The sequence below is a fragment of the Pongo abelii genome, chromosome 1, assembly GCF_028885655.2.
Source record: "Pongo abelii isolate AG06213 chromosome 1, NHGRI_mPonAbe1-v2.0_pri, whole genome shotgun sequence".
NCBI classification, from domain to species: domain Eukaryota; kingdom Metazoa; phylum Chordata; class Mammalia; order Primates; family Hominidae; genus Pongo; species Pongo abelii.
Window position 1 is genome coordinate 211,730,488 of NC_071985.2, and position 22,515 is coordinate 211,753,002.

General features: G+C 56.3%; 1 protein-coding gene across 7 annotated transcripts in view; it reads left to right on the forward strand.

Moving 5' to 3' along the window:
• Window positions 1–22,515, forward strand: part of HSPG2 (heparan sulfate proteoglycan 2) — a 116,748-nt gene that overhangs the window by 70,968 nt on the left and 23,265 nt on the right. For all 7 annotated transcript variants that reach the window (XM_063714482.1, XM_063714493.1, XM_063714487.1 and 4 more), the window contains 31 exons: window positions 2,338–2,430; window positions 2,782–2,862; window positions 3,073–3,303; window positions 3,935–4,048; window positions 5,982–6,109; window positions 6,254–6,340; window positions 7,880–7,938; window positions 8,114–8,281; window positions 8,440–8,550; window positions 10,725–10,825; window positions 10,915–11,095; window positions 12,198–12,323; window positions 12,435–12,587; window positions 12,664–12,806; window positions 13,124–13,259; window positions 13,342–13,496; window positions 13,764–13,914; window positions 15,004–15,155; window positions 15,242–15,374; window positions 15,839–15,984; window positions 16,147–16,282; window positions 16,376–16,527; window positions 17,581–17,716; window positions 17,888–18,039; window positions 18,811–18,949; window positions 19,047–19,198; window positions 19,760–19,895; window positions 20,013–20,164; window positions 20,361–20,499; window positions 21,261–21,412; window positions 21,605–21,752. In XM_063714482.1, the coding sequence (XP_063570552.1) occupies window positions 2,338–2,430; window positions 2,782–2,862; window positions 3,073–3,303; window positions 3,935–4,048; window positions 5,982–6,109; window positions 6,254–6,340; window positions 7,880–7,938; window positions 8,114–8,281; window positions 8,440–8,550; window positions 10,725–10,825; window positions 10,915–11,095; window positions 12,198–12,323; window positions 12,435–12,587; window positions 12,664–12,806; window positions 13,124–13,259; window positions 13,342–13,496; window positions 13,764–13,914; window positions 15,004–15,155; window positions 15,242–15,374; window positions 15,839–15,984; window positions 16,147–16,282; window positions 16,376–16,527; window positions 17,581–17,716; window positions 17,888–18,039; window positions 18,811–18,949; window positions 19,047–19,198; window positions 19,760–19,895; window positions 20,013–20,164; window positions 20,361–20,499; window positions 21,261–21,412; window positions 21,605–21,752 (4,243 nt within the window). The remainder of the gene's footprint in view (window positions 1–2,337; window positions 2,431–2,781; window positions 2,863–3,072; window positions 3,304–3,934; window positions 4,049–5,981; window positions 6,110–6,253; window positions 6,341–7,879; window positions 7,939–8,113; window positions 8,282–8,439; window positions 8,551–10,724; window positions 10,826–10,914; window positions 11,096–12,197; window positions 12,324–12,434; window positions 12,588–12,663; window positions 12,807–13,123; window positions 13,260–13,341; window positions 13,497–13,763; window positions 13,915–15,003; window positions 15,156–15,241; window positions 15,375–15,838; window positions 15,985–16,146; window positions 16,283–16,375; window positions 16,528–17,580; window positions 17,717–17,887; window positions 18,040–18,810; window positions 18,950–19,046; window positions 19,199–19,759; window positions 19,896–20,012; window positions 20,165–20,360; window positions 20,500–21,260; window positions 21,413–21,604; window positions 21,753–22,515) is intronic.

Here is a 22,515-nt window from a genome sequence, read left to right on the forward strand (position 1 = left end):
TCATTATTATTATCATCATGAGTGCTGGCATTGGCCTTAGATGAGTATTGATACTGCCTCTATTTTGTTCCAACAATTTCAAGTACCTCTTAAGAATACACATAACAGGCTGGGCGCGGTGGCTTACGCCTGTAATCCCAACAATTTGGGAGACTGGGGCAGGCGAACACCTGAGGTCAGGAGTTCGAGACCAGCCTGGCCAACATGGTGAAACACTGTCTCTACTAAAAATACTAAAACTAGCTGGGCGTGTTGGCAGGCACCTTTAATCCCACTACTTGGGAGGCTGAAGGGGGAGAATCACTTGAACCCGGGAGGCAGAGGTTACAGAGAGCCGAGATTGCGCCACTGTACTCCAGCCTGGGCAACAAGAGTGAAATTCCATCTCAAAAAACAAACAAAAAAAAGAATAGGCATGACATGTCACAAGGTACATTCAGAGAAGTGAGACAGGGAGGTTGAGGGGTGAGGATAAGAAATGATCTGCTGGAGCCAAGGGTGGAGCTGGAGTACTGCAGGGTTATGGAGCGTGATGTGCATTCTCAAACTGTGTGGAGTACATCACCATTTGTGTCCTGTATTACTTAATCCTCATGATACCCTTCAAAGTGGGTATTACTTTTACTTCCGTTTCCATGTGAGGAAAGTAGGGCTCAGAGAGGTGAAGTGACTTGTCCAAGGCTGTATAGCCAGTTTAGAGCTAGTTTGAACCCAGGTCATTCAGACCGTGGAGTCTGCCGTTTTAATCATTATGCTGGATCTGGGTACAACAGCTCACACCTGTAATCCCAGCACTTTGGGAGACTGAGGCTGGAAGATCGCTTCAGGCCAGGAGTTGAGACCAGCTTAAGCAACATAGCGAAATGCTGTCTCTAAAAAAATAAATCGGCCAGGCACAGTGGCTCATGCCTGTAATCCCAGCATTTTGGGAGGCTGAGGCAGGATGATCACTTGAGTCCAGGAGTTTGAGACCAGCCTGAGCAACATAAGGCGACCCCATCTCTATTTAAAAAAAAATAATAATAATAAGTGCCTGAGCAACATAAGGCGACCCCATCTCTATTTTTTAAAAAGTGAAAAAATAAATAAAAATTTTTTAAAAATCACTGTGCTATACACACCTGCAACTTGCTAGAAAGTCGGTCCCAGAAATGGCTGTGAACTTGCTGGCATTCAAAGCAAGCAGGAAACCAGTTATTTTATGGTTATTTGGTTACACTCCAAAATTCCTTACCATGCCTTGAGCTCATGGAGAATATCCCTGTAGCCATGTAGCCCAGGGCTGTGTGTTTAATCAGTAGGTGTTTGATAAATGCTGGTTAGCTGAGTGAACACAGAAATGAACAAAGGGGTAGGCTTGATGCAGTTTGGTATAGAGATGAATGTCAGCCCTGGTGGCAGAGAAGAGAAAGGAAAGTCCTATGGGGCAGAGCTGGGGGGCCTCAGCTGTCCACGTGAAGGTCCGCTGCAGCAAGAGTAAGGACTCTCTGGTCATGAGCAACACAGTGCCCAAGTCCAGTGGGCTTGTCTGCAACAAAGAATCTTATCGGCTCATGCAACTGCGGAGTCTAAGCATGTCTGGTATCAGGCATGGCCTTATCCAGGGGCTCATTAGGGCTTTATCTTGGTTCTCCAGCTTCTCATCTGATGGCAGAAGGGACTTTCTCTGGCCTGGTAGAAAGAGCAGAAGTGCCCAGGTTACTTGTCTATCCCTGATGGGGTGGCAAAGGGCAGTGGTAGGTTATAAAGATTGGCCAGGCCTGGCTCATGTCTCCACTATAGAGGAGGAGGGGATCAGGGCCCTCAGACCACATGGTCTGCGTGTGCGAAGAGAGTTGTTCTTTATAGAAAACCATGGTTTAGTTTCTAGAAAGGAGGAACTGGATTCTGGGCAAACAAAAACCACCTGCCTAGGAGGCAAGGCCTCCGAGGGGCTGCCCTAAGCCCCACCCCCATGGCTGAGAACTTTTGAAGCTTCCACAGCCTCCCCATGGTGGTCATTGTCATTATCTTTGTCTGCCTTATGGGAAATTCCTGTAAATGAAAGCAGACCTGGAGTTTGTTTACCAGCACCATCAGGCAATGGGGAATAGAGAACCTTGCAGAGCAAAGAGGCTGCTCAGCATCATCACCACCATGTCTGGGGCTGCAGAGGAACTGAGAAATGTCCTGTTTCCCAGGCAACCATGCACCCTGGCCTCTTGGTTTGGGCAGGGAGGGGGTGGGAGAGTGTGGCACAGGTGCAAAAAGGCCGCCAGATGCTCCATCCCTCACCTATATGGTCCAACACTCACACCCCAAGGTCAGCCTGTGACCTCTGGGCTTGCCTCTTTGCAGGTGGCGGCCTACGGTGGGAAGTTGCGATACACCCTCTCCTACACGGCAGGCCCACAGGGCAGCCCACTCTCTGACCCCGATGTGCAGATCACGGTGAGCATTTGGACGCCGTGCTGGGCGGGCAGAAGGGCAGGATGGAAGCCAGGGGTACCCTCGGCATTTGTCCTTTGTCCTTTCCATCCAGCACTCAGTTTCCTGGCATAGGCTGGGGGAGTTAGGCCCGTGCCCCCACATCCCTGCCTGGTTGGACACTACCCAAGCAGAGGATCCTGCTGCTGGGAGAAGGGGGCAGTGGGCATATGCCTGACTCCTTTGGGCGCATGAGCTTGGGAGAGCAGAGAGGTGGAAGGCTGGGGGTTACAGAGAATCTAGGACTAGTGGAGGACACCCTGGCACCCCAGGGACCTCTCAGCTCCCCTTCCAATCCTGCTGGTGTCTTTCCAGGGCAACAATATCATGCTAGTGGCCTCCCAGCCAGCGCTGCAGGGCCCCGAGAGGAGGAGCTACGAGATCGTGTTCCGAGAGGTAAGGGGCACCTGGCCACGCTGTGTCTAACCCCACCCACCCTCCACCCTGACTCGGAGCCTGGCTTTGATGCCCACCCTGCCTCTCGCTCCCCAACCTTCACCTGGCAGCCCTCAGTCAGTGCCTGTAAGGCAGGAGTTGGGGGGTGGTAACTGTAGGAGCAGCCCACAAAGCCCACTGCCCCCTCCCACGTTGCCACCCCCAACCCAGGAATTCTGGCGCCGGCCCGATGGGCAGCCGGCTACACGCGAGCACCTCCTGATGGCACTGGCCGACCTGGATGAGCTCCTGATCCAGGCCACGTTCTCCTCCGTGCCGCTGGCGGCCAGCATCAGCGCAGTCAGCCTGGAGGTCGCCCAGCCGGGGCCCTCAAACGGACCCCGCGCCGTCGAGGTGGAGGAGTGCCGCTGCCCCCCAGGCTACATCGGTCTGTCCTGCCAGGTGAGTGTATGGCCGGCTGCGCCACATCTGCACAGGCACAGAGGCATCAGCAAGCAAATCAGCCGGCGTCGCCGCAGCCTTGATTACCATCGTAACTATAATGACCCCTGCATCTGGGCCCCGCATGTATTCCTCCCGACAGCCCTGAGTTACGTATCGTTATCCCCTTTAACGGGTAAAAAAATAGAGGTGCTGAGGGGCGAGTGTGTCCCAAGGGCACACGGCTAATGTGTGGCAGAAACTAATTTGAACCTGGGTCTGATTGACTCCAAAGCCTAGCATGTCCTAACCACTGGGCAGTGCAGCCTCAAGCTTGGGCCACACTCTCCAGAGGTTAAAACCCAGTTCATGCCCTTGAGGGGGCCCACCAGAGACAGGGAGCCAATTCAGAAACACAGATTACTCCGGCCCAAAGCACAGCATAGAGATACCTCCCAAAGGTGAACAGTGTGGACTGGGAGAGGGCCGTGGGCGGGAGGACAGACGGAGCAGAAGTGGGGAAGGAGGGGCGCCAGCCTGTGATGTTCCAGGGTGTCACCCCTGGGAGGACGCTAGAGGGAGGGGTTCTGGGTCTGCTGGCTGTGGGTGGGGCACGTTGGGAACAGAGGCCAACCTTCCTCTCTGCCCCTAGGACTGCGCCCCCGGCTACACGCGCACCGGGAGTGGGCTCTACCTCGGCCACTGCGAGCTGTGTGAATGCAATGGCCACTCAGACCTGTGCCACCCAGAGACTGGGGCCTGCTCGGTGAGTTGCAAGCGAGGCCGGGACAGGGGGTCAGCTCAGCTGGGCCTGGGTGGGGGACCAGGGCTGGACAAGGCAGGCATCAATCCACGGGATCAGGGTCATGGGGCATGGCCTGTGGTTCAAAGCACCTGGGTCAGCAGGCCAGGTCACCGGGGATGGTGGGGTGGCCAGAGCTATGGAATAACATCCTTCTGTGTAAAGAAAACTTTGGTTCTTTACTATTTTTTCTTTTTCTTAAAAAACATTTTTTTATCTAATAGAGATGGGATCTCACTTTGTTGCTCAGAAGGTCTTCAACTCCTGAGCTCAAGCAACTTACCTGCCTTGGCCTCCCAAAGTGCTGGGATTACAGGCGTGAGCTACCACACCTGGCCTTTTTACTTTTTTTTTTTTTTTTTTTTGAGACAGGGTCTCAGTTTCGTTCTGCCTCCTGGGTTCAAGTGATTCTCATGCCTCAGCCTCCCGAGTAGCTGGGACTACAGACACGAGCCACTGTGCCTGGCCTCATTATGTATATTTTTTATATCTTGACTTTTCAGAGTAGCATGTATATAGCCCCCCGGGGTACGCAGTGAAGGGGCAGGTGGTTGACAGCCATAACCTAAACTTGGAGCAAGGAACACCCTATGTTGATACCACAAACATGAATCTCTTTGGAGGAGAATCTGTAACCCACATATTTTTATGAGGATGCACATATTTTCTTTTTCTTTTCTTTTTTTTTTTTTTTTTTTTTGAGACAGAGTCTTGCTCTGTCACCCAGGCTGGAGTGCAGTGGCGCGATCTAGGCTCACTGCAAGCTCCACCTCCCAGGTTCACACCATTCTCCTGCCTCAGCCTCCCGAGTAGCTGGGACTACAGGCGCCTGCTACCACACCTGGCTAATTTTTTGTATTTTTAGTAGAGGCGGGGTTTCACCGTGTTAGCCAGGATGGTCTCGATCTCCTGACCTCATGATCCACCCGCCTTGGCCTCCCAAAGTGCTGGGATTACAGGTGTGAGCCACCACGCCCAGCCTTTTTTTTTTTTTTTTTTTTGTCGGCTCACTGCAAGCTCCGCCTCCCAGGTTCACACCATTCTCCTGCCTCAGCCTCCGGAGTAGCTGGGATTACAGGCACCGGCCACCACGCCTGGCGAATTTTTGTGTTTTTAGTAGAGATGGGATTTCACCATGTTGGCAGGCTGGTCTCAAACTCCTGATCTCAGGTGATCCGCCCACCTTGGCCTCCCAAAGTGCTGGGATTACAGGCGTGAGCCACTGTGCCCAGCTGACAATACACATTTTTAGTGCTCTGCCCCCAGATACCTGAGTGTGTACCTTTCCTTTGCTATCACAGGTACTTAGGGAGAAAATAGAATTAGCATCACCCTTTTTGACAGCCATTTGGATGGATATACTTTTTAATTTATCCAATTCCCTATTCATGGATGTTTAGGTTTGTTTATAGCTTTTTTTGCTTTTTTTTGAGATGGAGTCTCACTCTGTTGCCCAGGGTGGAGTGCAGTGGCGCAATCTTGGCTCACTCCAACCTCCACCTCCTGGATTCAAGCAACTCTCCTGCCTCAGCCTCCCGAGTAGCTGGGACTACAGACACCCAACACCACACCCAGCTAATTTTTGTATTTTTTAGTAGAGATGGGGTTTCACCATGTTGGCCAGTTGGCCTTGAACTCCTGACCTCAGGTGATCCACCCGCCTCGGCCTCCCAGAGTGCTGGGATTACAGCCAGGAGCCACTGTGCCCAGCCCATTTTGCTTTTTATAAACACCATGGAGATGAGTGTCCTTGTAATGAAATGTTTGTGCCCTTCCATGATTCTTTCTTTAAGATGAGTTCACAAACTTGGAATTTCTAGATCAAGGGATTACAACCCTGAAAGGCTTCTGGTAAATTTGGCCTAATGGCTGGTGCCTGCCCCCTTGTGCCCTGCAGCAATGCCAGCACAACGCCGCAGGGGAGTTCTGCGAGCTTTGTGCCCCTGGCTACTACGGAGATGCCACAGCTGGGACGCCTGAGGACTGCCAGCCCTGTGCCTGCCCACTGACCAACCCAGAGAACATGTGGGTACCCTAGCTCAAGGCCCAAGGACACACTTCCACTGGAGAATGAATGGAAGGCGTTGCATTGGCTTTTGGGGCAGAAGTGAAGGGAGCAAGATGGAGATTGGGCTTCCCATGACCTGACCTTTGCCTCCCCGATCCCAGGTTTTCCCGCACCTGTGAGAGCCTGGGAGCCGGTGGGTACCGCTGCACAGCCTGCGAACCCGGCTACACTGGCCAGTACTGTGAGCAGTAAGTTTGTAAACAGAAGTAGGGGAAGGGTGGAGGACAAATGGTGGCCTCCCAAGTGAGAGCCTTAAAGGGTGTTGCTCAGAAAAGTCTCCTCTAGGATTATGCTCGTTCCTTGCCCCAAACCCTTCTAAGATGCCACATTGCTCTTGGGACAAGCCCAACCTCCTTAGGCAGCTTTACTGTAGCAGCCTCATCCCACTTCTGACACCCAACTCTGTACTTCAGCTGGGCTTAACTTTTTAAATTCTTTTTCTTTTTTTTCTTTTTTTTAACTGAGACAGGCTCTCACTGTGTTGCCCAGGCTGGTCTTAAACTCCTGGGCTCAAGCAGTCCTCCTGCCTCAGCCTCTCAAAGTGCTGGGATTACAGGCGTGAGCCACCATGCCCGGCCACTTTTTGAATTCTTGATGTTCAGGCCTTGCTGCTGTTCCCTCTGCACGGAACAGTCTTCACCCCTAAACCACCTGTTCCTGGCTAACTTCCACTTAGCCTTCAGACCCAGCTTCATTCACTCATTCAGCAAATTTTTATCAAGCAGCTCCTGTGTAGCATGCTGTGTGCTGAGGTGTTGGAGATAATGGAGTGAACAGAACAGATTCCACCCCAGCCCTTACGGAGTCTGCCACCTAATAAGAGATCAGCCCTAATGGGAGATAAGACAGGGAAAAAGTAATTGTGCAAATGTATATTTACAAACCATGATAAGTTATCTGAAAGAAGAGTACAGCCTGCTCTGAGGTAATATGAGAAGTCCCATCCTCTTGGAAGCCTCCCTGGCTCTCCAGGCTGGGCCAGTGCCCTCCTCTGCACCTGCACAGCCCTGATATGCTTCCTGCACTCTCATTTTCATGTAGAATTTCCATGTTGGGCTCCCAACTAGTAAGTCCCACAGACCAGGGACTTCATCATGTTCATTGTTGTATTTCCAACACCTATAGCACATGCCTGGCACGCAGTCATTGCTTAATGGACATTTGCTGGCCAGGCGTGGTGGCTCACACCTATAATCCCAGCACTTTGGGAGGCTGAGGTGGGTGGATCATGAGGTCAGGAGATCGAGACCATCCTGGCTAGCACAGTGAAACCCTGCCTTTACTAAAAATACAAAAAATTAGCTGGGCGTGGTGGCGCACACCTGCAGTCCCAGCTAATCGGGAGGCTGAGGCAGGAGAATGGTGTGAACCCTGGAGGCGGAGCTTGCAGTGAGCCGAGATTGCGCTACTGCACTCCAGCCTGGGTGACAGAGCGAGAATCTGTCTCAAAAAAAAAAAAAAAAATGGACGTTTGCTGAATGAATTTCTCTGGAGAATAAAGACCTTACCTCCCTCATCACCCAACCTGCTAACACTCCCTTACACTCCCCTTTCTCAGTTCACCAGCGCCCTGTGTTGGGGCCTGTCTGGTCCCCAAAGTGCTTCCAGAGCTCTGAGCCTCCTCCCCTGACACTGGGCAGCCTGCTGAGCTTCTGGCTCCCTAAGTCCACCATGAGGCTCTGGGGCCCTTGAGGCCTGACATTGCTGGCCCTTGTTCCCCCTTACAGGTGTGCCCCAGGTTACGTGGGTAACCCCAGTGTGCAAGGGAGCCAGTGCCTGCCAGAGAGTAAGTGGGACCATGGCCCAGGATGGGGACGATGGGCAAGGCAGAGAGCCCTGGGAATTTGGGGGATAGTGGGTCTGGGGGACAGGGCTGACGGTGGGGTACGCCAGCTTTTGGGAGAGCAGAGATACTGATGACAATGCTGAAAGGCCCCTCCTGTCCTGGCCCCCACCCCCAGCAAACCAAGCCCCACTGGTGGTCGAGGTCCATCCTGCTCGAAGCATAGTACCCCAAGGTGGCTCCCACTCCCTGCGGTGCCAGGTCAGTGGGAGCCCACCCCACTACTTCTATTGGTCCCGTGAGGATGGGCGGCCTGTGCCCAGCGGCACCCAGCAGCGACATCAAGGTACCCATGGCCCTAGGCTCCTCAGCCCTAAGAGCCATCCCAGTGGGAGGGGAGGCAGGGGCCTGTCCCTGCCCTGGTGGGGTCCTGTCCTTGCACGTGGGGCTGGATGTGAGAAAGAGTGTATCTGCAGCAACAAGCTCCTGTCTCCTCCCCACCAGGCTCCGAGCTCCACTTCCCCAGCGTCCAGCCCTCGGATGCCGGGGTCTACATTTGCACCTGCCGTAATCTCCACCAATCCAATACTAGCCGGGCAGAGCTGCTGGTCACTGGTGAGTCCCTATGCCCCCTGTAACCAAGACTGCCTGTCCTGGGCTGGGCTGCAGGCTGCAGATTCAGGCAGATGGTGCATTCACCTGCTGGGAGGGGGCAGTGGTTGCCTGGATAAGGTCAACGGCCATGGAGATGAGGAGAGGTGGCAGATTCAAGACTCATTTTAGAGGTAGGATCGGCAGGACTTGACTGTTCGGTGAAGGCAAAAGAAAAGGGTGGGCTGGGCACGGTGGCTCACGCCTATAATCCCAGCACTTTGGGAGGCCAAGGTGGGCAGATCATGAGGTCAGGAGTTCGAGACCAGCCTGGCCAACATGGTAAAACCCTGTCTCTAGTACAAATGAAAAAATTAGCTGGGCATGGTGGTACACACCTATAATCCCAGCTACTCGGGAGAACTGAGGCAGGAGAATTGCTTGAACCCAGGAGGTGGAGGTTGCAGTGAGCCGAGATTGCGCCACTGCACTCCAGCCTGGGCAACAGAGCAAGACTCTGTCTTAAAAAAATAATAATAATAATGCACCTCAGAGTCACCCTGCCCTGGCGTCCAGGGAAAAGTGAGACAGGGATGGGAGGGCATCCATAAAGGCTGTGTCATCAAGCAGATTGCCACCGTGAGCAGTTGTTGCTTAGTACAACCGAGGAAGCTTTTAAAGGGAGCCAGTGTAAAATACGCACCTCAAAGTCACCCTGCCCTGGGGTCCAGGGAGCTGCAGTATGTCTAGGCCAGCTCCTGTCAGTCATTGACTGAGACCTATTCTGGGAGCATCAAGTCCCCTGCACATCCGTCCCACCCATGGGTGTGCACTCTGAGCTCCAGTGGCCTGAGAAAGCCCTCAATGCAAAGAAGTGCAGTAGCTGGCAGAAGTCAGGCAGGTGGGCACGGGGGGTGGGAAGCGTGGCTAGGCCACCAGCAGCACAGGCTACAAACAGGTCAGAGAGAATCGCAAGTTTGCTTTGGACGTGTTAGAGTCTGAGACGTTTGGGAAGACATGTCATTGAGTCCACCAGGCAGGCATTTGGGTATGTGAGTCTGAACTCACATAAGAGGCCCCAGCCAGAGAAATGAGTCTGGTTGCTGTTGGCACAGGGATGGTGTTCAAAGCTATGGGACAGGATGAAGTCACCTAGGGAGAGTGTGGCCCAAGGACAGGGCCCCAGCCCAGAGTCCCGAGAAGCTCCAGTGTGAACATGTCAAATGGAAGAGGAAGGGTAGGAAGAGCCTGAGAGAGTGCAGCCATGAGGCAGGAGGAGTCAGGGGGCATCATGGGAATCAGCAGGAAAAGGGCTTCCAGGGCAGCCTCCCCGCTAGGAAGTCACATAAGGGCAGAGAAATAGCCCTTGGAGGTCGTGCTTTGACGAGAGCGGTTTTCAGTGGAGAGAAGGGTTAGAAACCAGATTGCAAGGAGGCGACGCATGGGTGGGAAGGCGGCGAGTGTGGACAACTCCTGCAAGAGTCTTGGCTCTGAAGGGAGGCCAGGAAATGGGTCATTGACTGTGAGAGCATGAGGTCAAGGGGGAGTTTTCGGAAATGGGAAATCCTAGAATGCACTCTGGACCAAAGTGATCGCATGAGAAGGAGGAGACGCTGATGTTGCGAGAGCAGAAAAAGCCCTGGGGAGGGGTGGCACTCAGGCGCAGCAGTGGGATGGGGTGAGGGCAGGAGAAGGGGCCCGTCCTTCAGGGACCAGTATCTAGAGAGCTGGTAGATTTGAGAGGCTGGGAAAACTCCTGACTAGTCGTTTCTATTTTCGCAATAAGTGTGTGTCAGCGCCACTAGCTAAGAAAGTGGAAGGGTGGTTGGAGAGGCTGGAGAAGATGGGAGGAGGTGTGAAATAGTTGTTTTGGGGGGATAGAAACTCAAACCAGACGGAGAAACCCAGTTGGAGTGAAGTGTGATGTGTCAGGAGCTCATTGTGGTCTGTGATCAGGAACTGGAGCCAAGTGGACCCATAGTGTGATGTTCCCCAACCACATCCCGTGTCCACTCTGCTGGCAAGGAGGGCGGGATGGTGGGGTTTAGCCAGAATGGGGGAGGGCGCCAGGAGGTAGAATGAGAGCCAGGCTGGACCAGGAAGGAAGTGATGCCTAGAGGTTATGGAGAAAGACAAAGTGGCCACAGGACCGGGGCCTAGCCAGCACCGGCTCACGGGGGGACTTCCCATCCCTGCAGAGGCTCCAAGCAAGCCCATCACAGTGACAGTGGAGGAGCAGCGGAGCCAGAGCGTGCGCCCCGGAGCTGACGTCACCTTCATCTGCACAGCTAAAAGCAAGGTGTGCAGGTCAGGGAGTGAGGATGGAGGAAGTCTGTCTTCTGGGGTCTCTGAGCCCCACCCATGACCCCCTTTCGCCTTGCCCTGCAGTCTCCAGCCTATACCCTGGTGTGGACCCGCCTGCACAACGGGAAACTGCCCACCCGAGCCATGGATTTCAATGGCATCCTGACCATTCGCAACGTCCAGCTGAGTGATGCGGGCACATACGTGTGCACTGGCTCCAACATGTTTGCCATGGACCAGGGCACAGCCACTCTACATGTGCAGGGTACACCTCCCATCTATACCTGATTCTCCCACCCTAGCTCTCCCCCCATGCCCACCAGGATTAGCACAGCATTTCTTCATTCTGCTGATCATGTCTGAGCACCTGCTGCATGCCTGGTCCTGGTCTAGGCTCTGCAGAAGCAGGGAGAAAAGCATGTACAGTATCTCGGTCCTCCTGAAGTGCACGTTCTAGGCAGGGAGACCATAAGCATGGAAATAAATGAACAAGCAAGATAACTACACATGGCGATGAGTGCCAGGCTAGGAATGACGAGAAAGCAAGAAACAAGCTGGGAGAAGGCCAGGCACGGTGGCTCACACCTGTAAGCCCAGCACTTTGGGAGGCTGAGGCAGGTGGATCACTTGAGGTCAGGAGTTCCAGACCAGCCTGGCCAACATGGTGAAACCCTGTCTCTACTAAAAATACAAAAACTAGCTGGGTGTGGTGGCAGGTGCCTATAATCCCAGCTACTCAGGAGGCTGAGGCAGGAGAATCGCTTGAACCCGGGAGGCTTAGGTTGCAGTGAGCCGAGATCGCGCCACTGCACTCCAGCCTGGGTGACAGAGCAAGAATCTGTCTCAGAAAAATAAATGAAATAAAACAAGGTGGGAGAGGCAAGGGCTACTCTAGATAGGGCAGTCAGGGAGGGCCTCTCTGAGGAGATGACACCTAAGCTGAGACCTGAAGGAAAGGTAGGCATTGAGCGAGTTAGAGAGTTGGCAGAGTGTTCTTGGCAGAGGGAGCAGCACATGGCAAGGCCCTGAGGCAGGAGCACGTTGCTGTGTTTGAGGAACAGCAGAGACCACGTGGCTGGGGCTGTGGGAGGGAGGACAGGTATGGGCATACGGGAGAGCACGGAGTATGTGGTGGATCAGAGTAGGAATTTTGGATTTTATTCTAAAAGCAACAGGGAGTCATGGACGGGTCTCAAGGTGGGAGGTCACAAGGTCCTGTTGACATTTCCAAAGCTCCCTCTGGCTCCTGTGTGCACAGATGGCCGTGGAGGGCTAGCCTGGAAGCAGAGAGAGCGGCAGCAGGACTGTCGTGTGAGTCAGACGACACTCCCCACCCTGACTGCATGTTCTTTTTCCTCCCTCGTCAGCCTCGGGCACCTCGTCCCCCCCCGTGGTCTCCATCCACCCGCCACAGCTCACGGTGCAGCCCGGGCAACTGGCGGAGTTCCGCTGCAGCGCCACAGGGAGCCCCACGCCCACCCTCGAGTGGACAGGTGAGGCCGTGGTGGGAATGACATTCAGGGCCTGACTCTCCTGGGTGTGGGAGGGGAGGGGCAGGACTCTGAGCAGGCTTGGTGGGTGCTGACCCCACGTCTACTCGTCAGGGGGCCCTGGCGGCCAGCTCCCTGCGAAGGCACAAATCCACGGTGGCATCCTGCGCCTGCCAGCCGTCGAGCCCACGGATCAGGCCCAGTACTTGTGCCGAGCCCACAGCAGCGCTGGGCAGCAGGTGGCCAGGGCTGTGCTCCACGTGCATGGTGAGAGGCCGGGCTCAGGGTGGGGGCCGAGAGTGTGCTCAGCCCAGGGCGTGTTCTCACAGGACTCTGTCTGCAGGGGGCGGTGGGCCCAGAGTCCAGGTGAGCCCAGAGAGGACCCAGGTCCACGAAGGCCGCACCGTCAGGCTGTACTGCAGGGCTGCAGGCGTGCCTAGCGCCACCATCACCTGGAGGAAGGAAGGGGGCAGCCTCCCACCACAGGTGAGGAGATGGGCCCACCCAGGAGCAGGAGGCCCACAGGCTCTGCAGAGAGTCCCAGCCACCTTCCCTCCTGGTTCACGCCCCACGCCACCTCCTCTGTGGCTCCCTTCACCTCCAAGACGGTGGCCTCCTGCCCCTGCATCCCAGCAGGGAGCCCCTGCCGTCCTCTTGGCCGCCTGGCGTTTGTCCTCCTTCATGCCCCACTGAGCCCTAATATTGGCCCTGCACCTGCCTCTCCCTTTTATGCCCCATCTGTCCCCCTGGCCAGCCGTTGTCCAGCTGCCTCTGGGGCAGCTGACCCTTCTCACCCATGGCAGGCCCGGTCGGAGCGCACAGATATTGCGACACTGCTCATCCCAGCCATCACGACTGCTGACGCCGGCTTCTACCTCTGCGTGGCCACCAGCCCCGCAGGCACCGCCCAGGCCCGGATCCAAGTGGTTGTCCTTGCAGGTGCGGGCCCTCTGGGAACAGAGGGGTGGGGAGGGCAAGCCAGGGCTCCCCTGGGGCCTGCTGACCCCTACTCTGGCCCCAGCCTCAGATGCCAGCCCACCGCCGGTCAAGATTGAGTCCTCGTCGCCTTCTGTGACAGAAGGGCAGACACTCGACCTCAACTGTGTGGTGGCAGGGTCAGCCCATGCCCAGGTCACCTGGTACAGGCGAGGGGGTAGCCTGCCTCCCCACACCCAGGTATGTGGGCCCTGAGCCTATGGCAGGGGACCCAGGGTGCAGGGGCTGTGACAGAGGCGGGGCCTGTATGCAGGGCGGGGGAGGCGGCACACTGCCCCACATGTTCCACCAGCAGAAGCCAGGCCTCATCTCCCTCCCTGCCAGCTTCTAGCATGGGATGGCTCAGAGCAGAGCCAGTGAGAGTTTGAATGAATCACTGAGGCTGAGGGAGTGGTGACAACAGCCCCCGTCCCTGTCCTCACGTACCTCTGGCTCCTCCTGGCCCAGGTCCACGGCTCCCGTCTGCGGCTCCCCCAGGTCTCACCAGCTGATTCTGGAGAATATGTGTGTCGTGTGGAGAATGGATCGGGCCCCAAGGAGGCCTCCATTACCGTGTCTGTCCTCCATGGCACCCATTCTGGCCCCAGCTACACCCCAGGTGAGGAGCCAGGTGCGGCTGGGCCAGGGCTGAGCCTTAGGAGCTCCCAAGGAAGATGCCTGTGGCTTCTTCAGTGGGACCAGGACAGGGGGGCATTCCAGGCAGGCTTTGACCCTTCAGTGCCTGCTCAGAGAGAGGAGGGGGTTGAGTGGATGGGAGGGAGGGTAAGGCTGGTCCAGCTTACCTGCGCTCCCTGTGAGTGACTGTTTCAGAATTTGTCAGGAAGCAGCAGAGTGTCCAGGTTGAACACTAAGCTGGGAGTTGGCTGACCTGGTTCAAATCCCAGATCTGCCCCTTAGCAACCTTGAACTAGCTTTTACCTTTTGGGGCCTCAGATTCATCTATGAAATGGAGCAGTACCGCCCACCTGCTTGGTCATGGTGTGGTTTATTTTTTATTAATTTTTTTTTTTTGAGAGGGAGTCTCACTCTGTCACCCAGGCTGGAGTACAGTGGCATGATCTCGGCTCACTGCAAGCTCCGCCCTCCGGGTTCACACCATTCTCCTGCCTCAGCCTTCCGAGTAGCTGGGACTACAGGCACGCCCGCCACCAGGCCGGCTAATTTTTTGTATTTTTTTTAGTAGAGACGGGGTTTCACCGTGTTAGCCAGGATGGTCTGGATCTCCTGACCTCGTGATCCGCCCGTCTCGGCCTCCCAAAGTGCTGGGATTACAGGCATGAGCCACCGCGCCCGGCCGGTCATGGTGTGGTTTAAATGAGACAGTGTCTATGGAAAGTACTTGTGAGCACATGGAAGATGCCCTGTAGAAGGGAGGTGTCTCATTGTCATCAGCATCCTTGGGCGCAGCCTGGGTAGTAAAGCTTGCTGGTTCCCTACAGGCCAGAGGAGCTCATCATCAAGAAGTCATGGGTGGGTCAATGGGCCTCCAGCTTGTGATTAGAGGTTGGGGAGGGAAGAAGCCATACTCGGCTGGCCATGTGGAGGCAGAAGGGTGTGGCCCTAGTCCCAGAAAGGCCACCTGTCGGCCGTCCCCACTAGGGCCTGGTCACAGCCCAGAGCCTTCTGCCCCGGGGCTACAGGTTACAGCCCAAGAGTTCAGGCCTCTGAGCAGCCCCTCTGTGTCCAGTGCCCGGCAGCACCCAGCCCATCCGCATCGAGCCCTCCTCCTCACATGTGGCTGAAGGGCAGACCCTGGATCTGAACTGTGTGGTGCCTGGGCAGGCCCACGCCCAGGTCACGTGGTACAAACGTGGGGGCAGCCTCCCTGCCCGGCACCAGGTATGGCAGCCCCCCGGGACCACCTTGCTGGAGGGGCTGGATGGGACTGTTCCGACCCCCTGCCAACCCACCCCATTTGCACGCAGACCCACGGCTCGCTGCTGCGGCTGCACCAGGTGACCCCGGCCGACTCAGGCGAGTATGTGTGCCGTGTGGTGGGCACCTCCGGCCCCTTGGAGGCCTCAGTCCTAGTAACCATCGAAGCCTCTGTCATCCCTGGTGAGTGACTCCCAGTGACATGGAAAGCTGGAGAAGGCAGAGAGCCCTCCAGGGTGGTGAGATCCAAGGGACCCCTGTTGCCGACGGGGCAGGAGGCCCACACTGGAGCTGGCTGCAGGGCCCTGCCCAGGCCGACTCCACCCATCAGAGTAACCACCGCCTTCCCATCACACTTCGCTTTGGCCACATGACTCCTCAGGCGTCGCCTCCCACCTCCTCTTCCTCTCTCCAAGCCTCCACTACCCTCATCTCTCACTTCCTCACTCCCCTCTGCAAGGCGTGGCCCATGCCCTGGTCCTCCCATCAGGGTTGCTGAGCTGAGGGCATCAAGTCCAGGCCCCCAGATGCCTGAAAACCTGGACCTGGCCTTGGAACCCTGGGCTGAGCTAGCTGCAGGGTGGGCAACCCCTGCCCTCTCATCTCAGGAGCATCTACAACTCTCACTCCCATCCCCACTGCCGCAGGACCCATCCCACCTGTCAGGATCGAGTCTTCATCCTCCACAGTGGCCGAGGGGCAGACCCTGGATCTGAGCTGTGTGGTGGCAGGGCAGGCCCATGCCCAGGTCACATGGTACAAGCGTGGGGGCAGCCTCCCTGCCCGTCACCAGGTACAGGGCACCAGAAATGTGGGACGGGGCCATGGACAGTGGGTTGTAGGATCCTGGCCCCTAGGCTGAGGGGCTGGCACTTCCTAGATCGGGGGGATGGGGTGGGGCATCTGCTGGCCTCTGGGAAGCCCCCCTCTCACACCTCTGCCCATGGCTACCCAGGTTCGTGGCTCCCGCCTGTACATCTTCCAGGCCTCACCTGCCGATGCGGGACAGTACGTCTGCCGGGCCAGCAACGGCATGGAGGCCTCCATCACAGTCACAGTAACTGGGACCCAGGGGGCCAACTTAGCCTACCGTGAGTGGGGCCACCAGCCTGGGCTGGGATGCAGAGAACAGGCTGGAGTGGCTTCAGAGAACAAGAGTGACCGGTGACCATCTTATCCCTCAGCTGCCGGCAGCACCCAGCCCATCCGCATCGAGCCCTCCTCTTCACAAGTGGCTGAAGGGCAGACCCTGGATCTGAACTGCGTGGTGCCCGGGCAGTCCCATGCCCAGGTCACATGGCACAAGCGTGGGGGCAGCCTCCCTGTCCGGCACCAGGTATGGGACTGGAAGACAGACAGGCCAAGAAGAGGAAGCGGGTCCCTGGGTGGTGGAGGTTACTGGGGGAGGGCTAGAGGCTCCCCTGAGATCAGGAAGCCCTGGACCCCATTGCACAGATGTATAGCGCAGTGGTTAGAAACCAGAATCTAGGACTGACTAACCTGGGTGTGAATTCTGGCTCCACCACTTAGCTTGTGACCTCGGACAAGTTACTTAACCTCTCTGTGCTATAGTTTCAGGGCCTATAAAATGGTAATAGTATGTACCAGCCGGGCGCGGTGGCTCACGCCTGTAATCCCAGCACTTTGGGAGGGCGAGGTGGGCGGATCGCCTGAGGTCGGGAGTTCAAGACCAGCCTGGCCAGTATGGTGAAACCCCATCTCTATTAAAAATATAAAAATTAGCCGGGCGTGGTAGCAGGCGCCTGTAATCCCAGCTACTCGGGAAGCTGAGGCAGGAGAATCGCTTGAACCCAGGAGGCGGAGGCTGCAGTGAGCCAAGATCACGCCATTGCACTCCAGCCTGGGCAACAGAGCAAGACTCAGTCTCAAAAAAAAAAAAAAAAAAAAAGTACATACCTTACAGAATAATCTTAAAGATTAAAATATATGCAAAATCCTCAGAGCTTAGGCTCACAGAAAGTACTCTAAGCTGTTAATATTTTACTATAATGCTATTAGCTATTGTTGTTACCACACTTTGTACAATTTAGGATACCACTGATTGCAAGATCCGCTATGATTTTATGTACCTCTAAGAAAAAGCTTCCATTTGTAAGGTTATTCATTGTAGATGCATCTTGATTTTGGAGACATTGAAATGTGTGTCTAGAATTGATGGGATGTGGTGTGAGTGTGTACCCAGCTCACTGGGGCTCCTCTGGTCGACCACCCTGCTCCTGGACAAGAGTCCCCCTTCCCCATGTGAAGGACAGGAACAGTGATCCAGAGCTGATGGCCAGGCCTTGGGGGTCAGAGTGAGGCAGGGTTGCAGGTTATAGGAACAGGGGTCTCCTGAGGGCTCCCTCTGACTCACCCCCGTTCTGGCCAGACCCACGGCTCTCTGCTGAGACTCTATCAAGTGTCCCCCGCCGACTCAGGCGAGTACGTATGCCGAGTGTTGGGCAGCTCCGTGCCCCTAGAGGCCTCTGTCCTGGTCACCATTGAGCCTGCAGGCTCAGTGCCTGGTGAGTAGCTCTCAGGGAGGGCAGGGCTGGGGGCCCAAGGGCGGGAGGCTCCCCACTCTTGCAATGGCAGGATCAGGAGGCCAAGTCGCAGACTGCACCTGCCTAGAGACCAGGAGCCCCATCTCATCTCACCTCCCAGCCGGCTATTGACCCTTTGCCCTCTGTCCCCAGCACTTGGGGTCACCCCCACAGTCCGGATCGAGTCATCATCTTCACATGTGGCTGAAGGGCAGACCCTGGATCTGAACTGCCTCGTTGCTGGTCAGGCCCATGCCCAGGTTACATGGCACAAGCGTGGGGGCAGCCTCCCGGCCCGGCACCAGGTAGGAGGCAGGAGCTAAGGAAGCCTGAAGACCCTGTAGCTGCAGTACAAGAGCATAGGCTTGACCAGGCGCGGTGGCTCACGCCTGTAATCCCAGCACTTTGGGAGGCCAAGGCGGGAGGATCACGAGGTCAGGAGTTCGAGACCAGCCTGACCAACATAATGAAACCCCATCTCTACTAAAAATCCACAAAATTAACCGGGCGTGGTGGTGCGCGCCTGTAATCCCAGCTACTCAGGAGGCTGAGGCAGGAGAATCGCTTGAACCCGGGAGGCGGAGGTTGCAGTGAGCCAAGATGGTGCCATTGCACTCCAGCCTGGGTGACAGAGCAAGACTCCGTCTCAAAAGAAAAAAAAGAGCATAGGCTTTGAACTCAGGCATGTTCGAGTTCAGACACTGTTCCGCCACTTGCATGCTGTGTGACTTTAGTCCAGTCACTTGTCACTTGATTCCCTGACCCTCAGTGTCCTCATCTGCCAAATGGGCTCATGCTGCCTACCTCATCTCCCCCGTAGCATGTCAACAAACACTGCTCCCCACTTTTCTCTGGTACCAAGTCTCAGTCGTCCCTGGCATGGGTGAGGTGGGACGCTAGGCCCAGTCCTGACACTGGGGCGGGAGATAGGAAGGGAGAAAGTGATTTCCCCTGGAAGAGCTTCCATCAAGTTCCAGCTGGCTGGGCTGGGAGTGGCACCAGGGAAGGGAACAGGAGCTTTGCGTGAGCCACAGTGCCCAGCTCTGAGCCTGCCTCCTCCCTCCTGACCCCCCTAGGTGCATGGCTCGAGGCTACGGCTGCTCCAGGTGACCCCAGCTGATTCAGGGGAGTACGTGTGCCGTGTGGTCAGCAGCTCAGGCACCCAGGAAGCCTCGGTCCTTGTCACCATCCAGCAGCGCCTTAGCGGCTCCCACTGTGAGTGTCTCGGGGTCATGCAGATGGTGGAGGGCTGGGGGACCCCAACTGCACCCTCAGCAGCCCCCACACCCTGCCTTCCATCTTACCCTCCCAGCCCAGGGCGTGGCGTACCCCGTCCGCATCGAGTCCTCCTCAGCCTCCCTGGCCAATGGGCACACCCTGGACCTCAACTGCCTGGTCGCCAGCCAGGCTCCCCACACCATCACCTGGTATAAGCGTGGAGGCAGCTTACCCAGCCGGCACCAGGTACAGGGCCAGCAGGTGGGGAGGGCAAAAGCAGGGCACAGCAGCCCCCAATGGGAAGAGGCGGGACTCTCAGCACCTCACTCTGTGCTCATTCAGTCATTCAACATACATTGAGTATCCTTGCTGGGTGGGTCCTAGACCGGTGCTGAGAATACAGAAATAAGGCTCCCTGACCTCAGGGAGATCCACTTCTGCACCAAATCTCACTGAAAAGCTGCTCCGGGTCATGTCCTGTGCCTGACACTGAAGATTCCGGATGGAATGAGACAGTTGCCTGCTCTCAGGCAGCTCGCAGGCTGTGGGAGCCCCAGCAGGATACTGTGTCAATACTGCGGAGGGCCTTAACAGGCTTTCTGGAGGGGTGACGAAAGGCTAGACGTCCACCCCAGCCCAGAGACAGGCCACATGCCATGCTGGGAGCTTCACGAAGGCCACTGAGGAGGCAAGGCAGGGAGGCCCCCAGAGTCCAGGGCCAGCGGCAGCAGTGCCCAAGATGTGGAGGAGCTGCCCACACCTGCTACCACACCTCCTGCCGCACCTCCTGCCACCTGCTTCCTGCAGATCGTGGGCTCCCGGCTGCGGATCCCTCAGGTGACTCCGGCAGACTCGGGCGAGTATGTGTGTCACGTCAGTAACGGTGCAGGCTCCCGGGAGACCTCGCTCATCGTCACCATCCAGGGCAGTGGCTCCTCCCACGGTGAGAGCAGAGAGGGCAGGGGGTCCAGACAAGTGGCGCAGAGGGTGGCAGAGAGGTCTCTTGTGCCATCACTGTTATCTCACTCTGGCTGCATGGTCCACACCCCTCTGTCCCCAGTGCCCAGCGTCTCCCCACCAATCAGGATCGAGTCCTCTTCCCCCACGGTGGTGGAAGGGCAGACCTTGGATCTGAACTGCGTGGTGGCCAGGCAGCCCCAGGCTATCATCACATGGTACAAGCGTGGGGGCAGCCTTCCCTCCCGACACCAGGTACAGAGTGGAACCACGGCAGCGGGGGTGGAACCCTGGTCTCCTGGGGTGAGCAGAGCAGGCTCCCTGTCTCACGGACTGGGCCCTGGGTAGACCGACAGCAGCCTCAACAGGCTGAGCAGGAAGGCCTGAGCCAGCTGGTGACCCCAGGGTCCCTCCACTCCCTCTCCCTCTCCTCCCCCATCCGCACGCCCAGACCCATGGCTCCCACCTGCGGTTGCACCAAATGTCTGTGGCTGACTCGGGCGAGTATGTGTGCCGGGCCAACAACAACATTGATGCCCTGGAGGCCTCCATCGTCATCTCCGTCTCCCCTAGCGCCGGCAGCCCCTCCGGTGAGTCTGCCCAGGAAAGGGACGAGGGATGCAGGCAACAGTGTTCCTTGGGGAGAAGGAACTTTTCGGTCAGAGTCCTCGGACCTGGTGGTACTCAGGCAAGGGCCAGCGGAAAGATGCGTGGGTTCAGTGGCTATGGCTACCCCATTTCTAACATTTCAAGTTCTCAGTAGCCACATGTGGCTTGCAGCCACTGACTTGGCCTGTGCAGATAAAGAACATTTCCATCATCGCAGGAAGTTTATGAATTTTGTGAGGGTTAAGTTAGTTAGTGCATGTAATGTGCTTAGAGCAGTGCCTGGCATGCCAGAAGTGCTTTATAAGTGTTCACTATTATTATCTTTTTTTTTTTTTTTTTTTGAGAGGGAGTCTTGCTCTGTCACCCAGGCTGGAGTGCAGTGGCGCGATCTCAACTCACTGCAACTTCCACCTTCCAGGTTCAAGCGATTCTCCTGTCTCAGCTTCCTGAGTAGCTGGGACTACAGGCACATGCCACCATGCCCGGCTAATTTTTGTATTTTTAGTAGAGACAGGATTTCACTATATTGGTCAGGCTAGTCTCAAACTCCTGACCTCAGGTCATCCACCCACCTCGGCCTCCCAAAGTGCTGAGATTAAAGGCATGAGCCACCATGCCCGGCCAAGTGTTAACTATTATTATTACTCTGGGGGGTGAGATTTTCTATGGCAGAGATTTCCCACCAACCCTGTTCCCAAATCTGACAACGGCTGAGCCGACTCACTGATCTCTGTTCCCCCAGCCCCTGGCAGTTCCATGCCCATCAGAATTGAGTCATCATCCTCACACGTGGCTGAAGGGCAGACCCTGGATCTGAACTGCGTGGTCCCCGGGCAGGCCCATGCCCAGGTCACTTGGCACAAGCGTGGGGGCAGCCTCCCCCGTCACCACCAGGTACGCAGCTGGCAGGAAATGGTGGGAGGGCCGCTGGATGTGGGGGTCCTGGCTAGCTCTGCCAGGAGGGAGACCTAGGAGCCCCCGTGGGGTGCAGTACCCACCTGTGTCAGAGGTTAGACCCTGGCGCCAGGCCTTCAATGGTTCCAGACTGGCACCTGACTCTGTTCCTCTGTCCTGTCCCCTGTTCAGACCCACGGCTCACGGCTGCGGCTGCACCAGGTGTCCCCGGCCGACTCGGGTGAATACGTGTGCCGGGTGATGGGCAGCTCTGGCCCCCTGGAGGCCTCAGTCCTGGTCACCATCGAAGCCTCTGGCTCAAGTGCTGTCCACGTCCCCGGTGAGGGTCCCTGCAGTGGGACTGGGAGGCTGGAGGAGGGAGGAAGGGACAGAGACCAGTGGGCAGAACTGGGAGAAGGAAACACTTTCTGGCACTTGGCGAGAACTGCCCCTCTGATTCTAGACTTCACCTCCTGCCACCCGCACGGTCCCAGGACCAAGGAGCTGGCTCAAGTGGAGTGGCTCCTGTCCCTCTCCACGGCTTGTGAGCACAGGCTTTGGAGTCTGGCATCTGTGCATGAGTCCCAGCTCCTTTGGCCACACTTGGAGATGTTGCACAAGGGACCTCAGCTTTCCACGTGTCACTGTCCCTTATCTGTAAAGAAGGGGTAGTAGCGCTCTTGTACTCTACTAATTGTAGAGTCCCCAAAAGCCTGAGACTGCACCTCTACGAGTATTGGAGGGTGATTTACACATCTTTATTAGGGCCAGTGTGGTAGCTCACACCTGTAATCCCAGCACTTTGGGAGGCCAAGGTGGGCAGATTGCTTGAGCTCATGAGTTCGAGACCAGTCTGGGTAACATGGTGAAACCCCATCTCTACTAAAAATACTGGGCATGGTGGCACATACCATTAGTCCTAGCTACTCGAGAGGCTGAAGCACGAGAATCACTTGAACCCAGGAGGCGGAGGTTGCAGTGAGCCAAGATTGCACCACTGCACTCCAGCCTGGGCAACAAAGTGAGACCCTGTCTCCAAAAATAAATAAATAAATAATTAAATAAACATCTTTATTAGTACTGGTGGCATATAAGGGACAAAA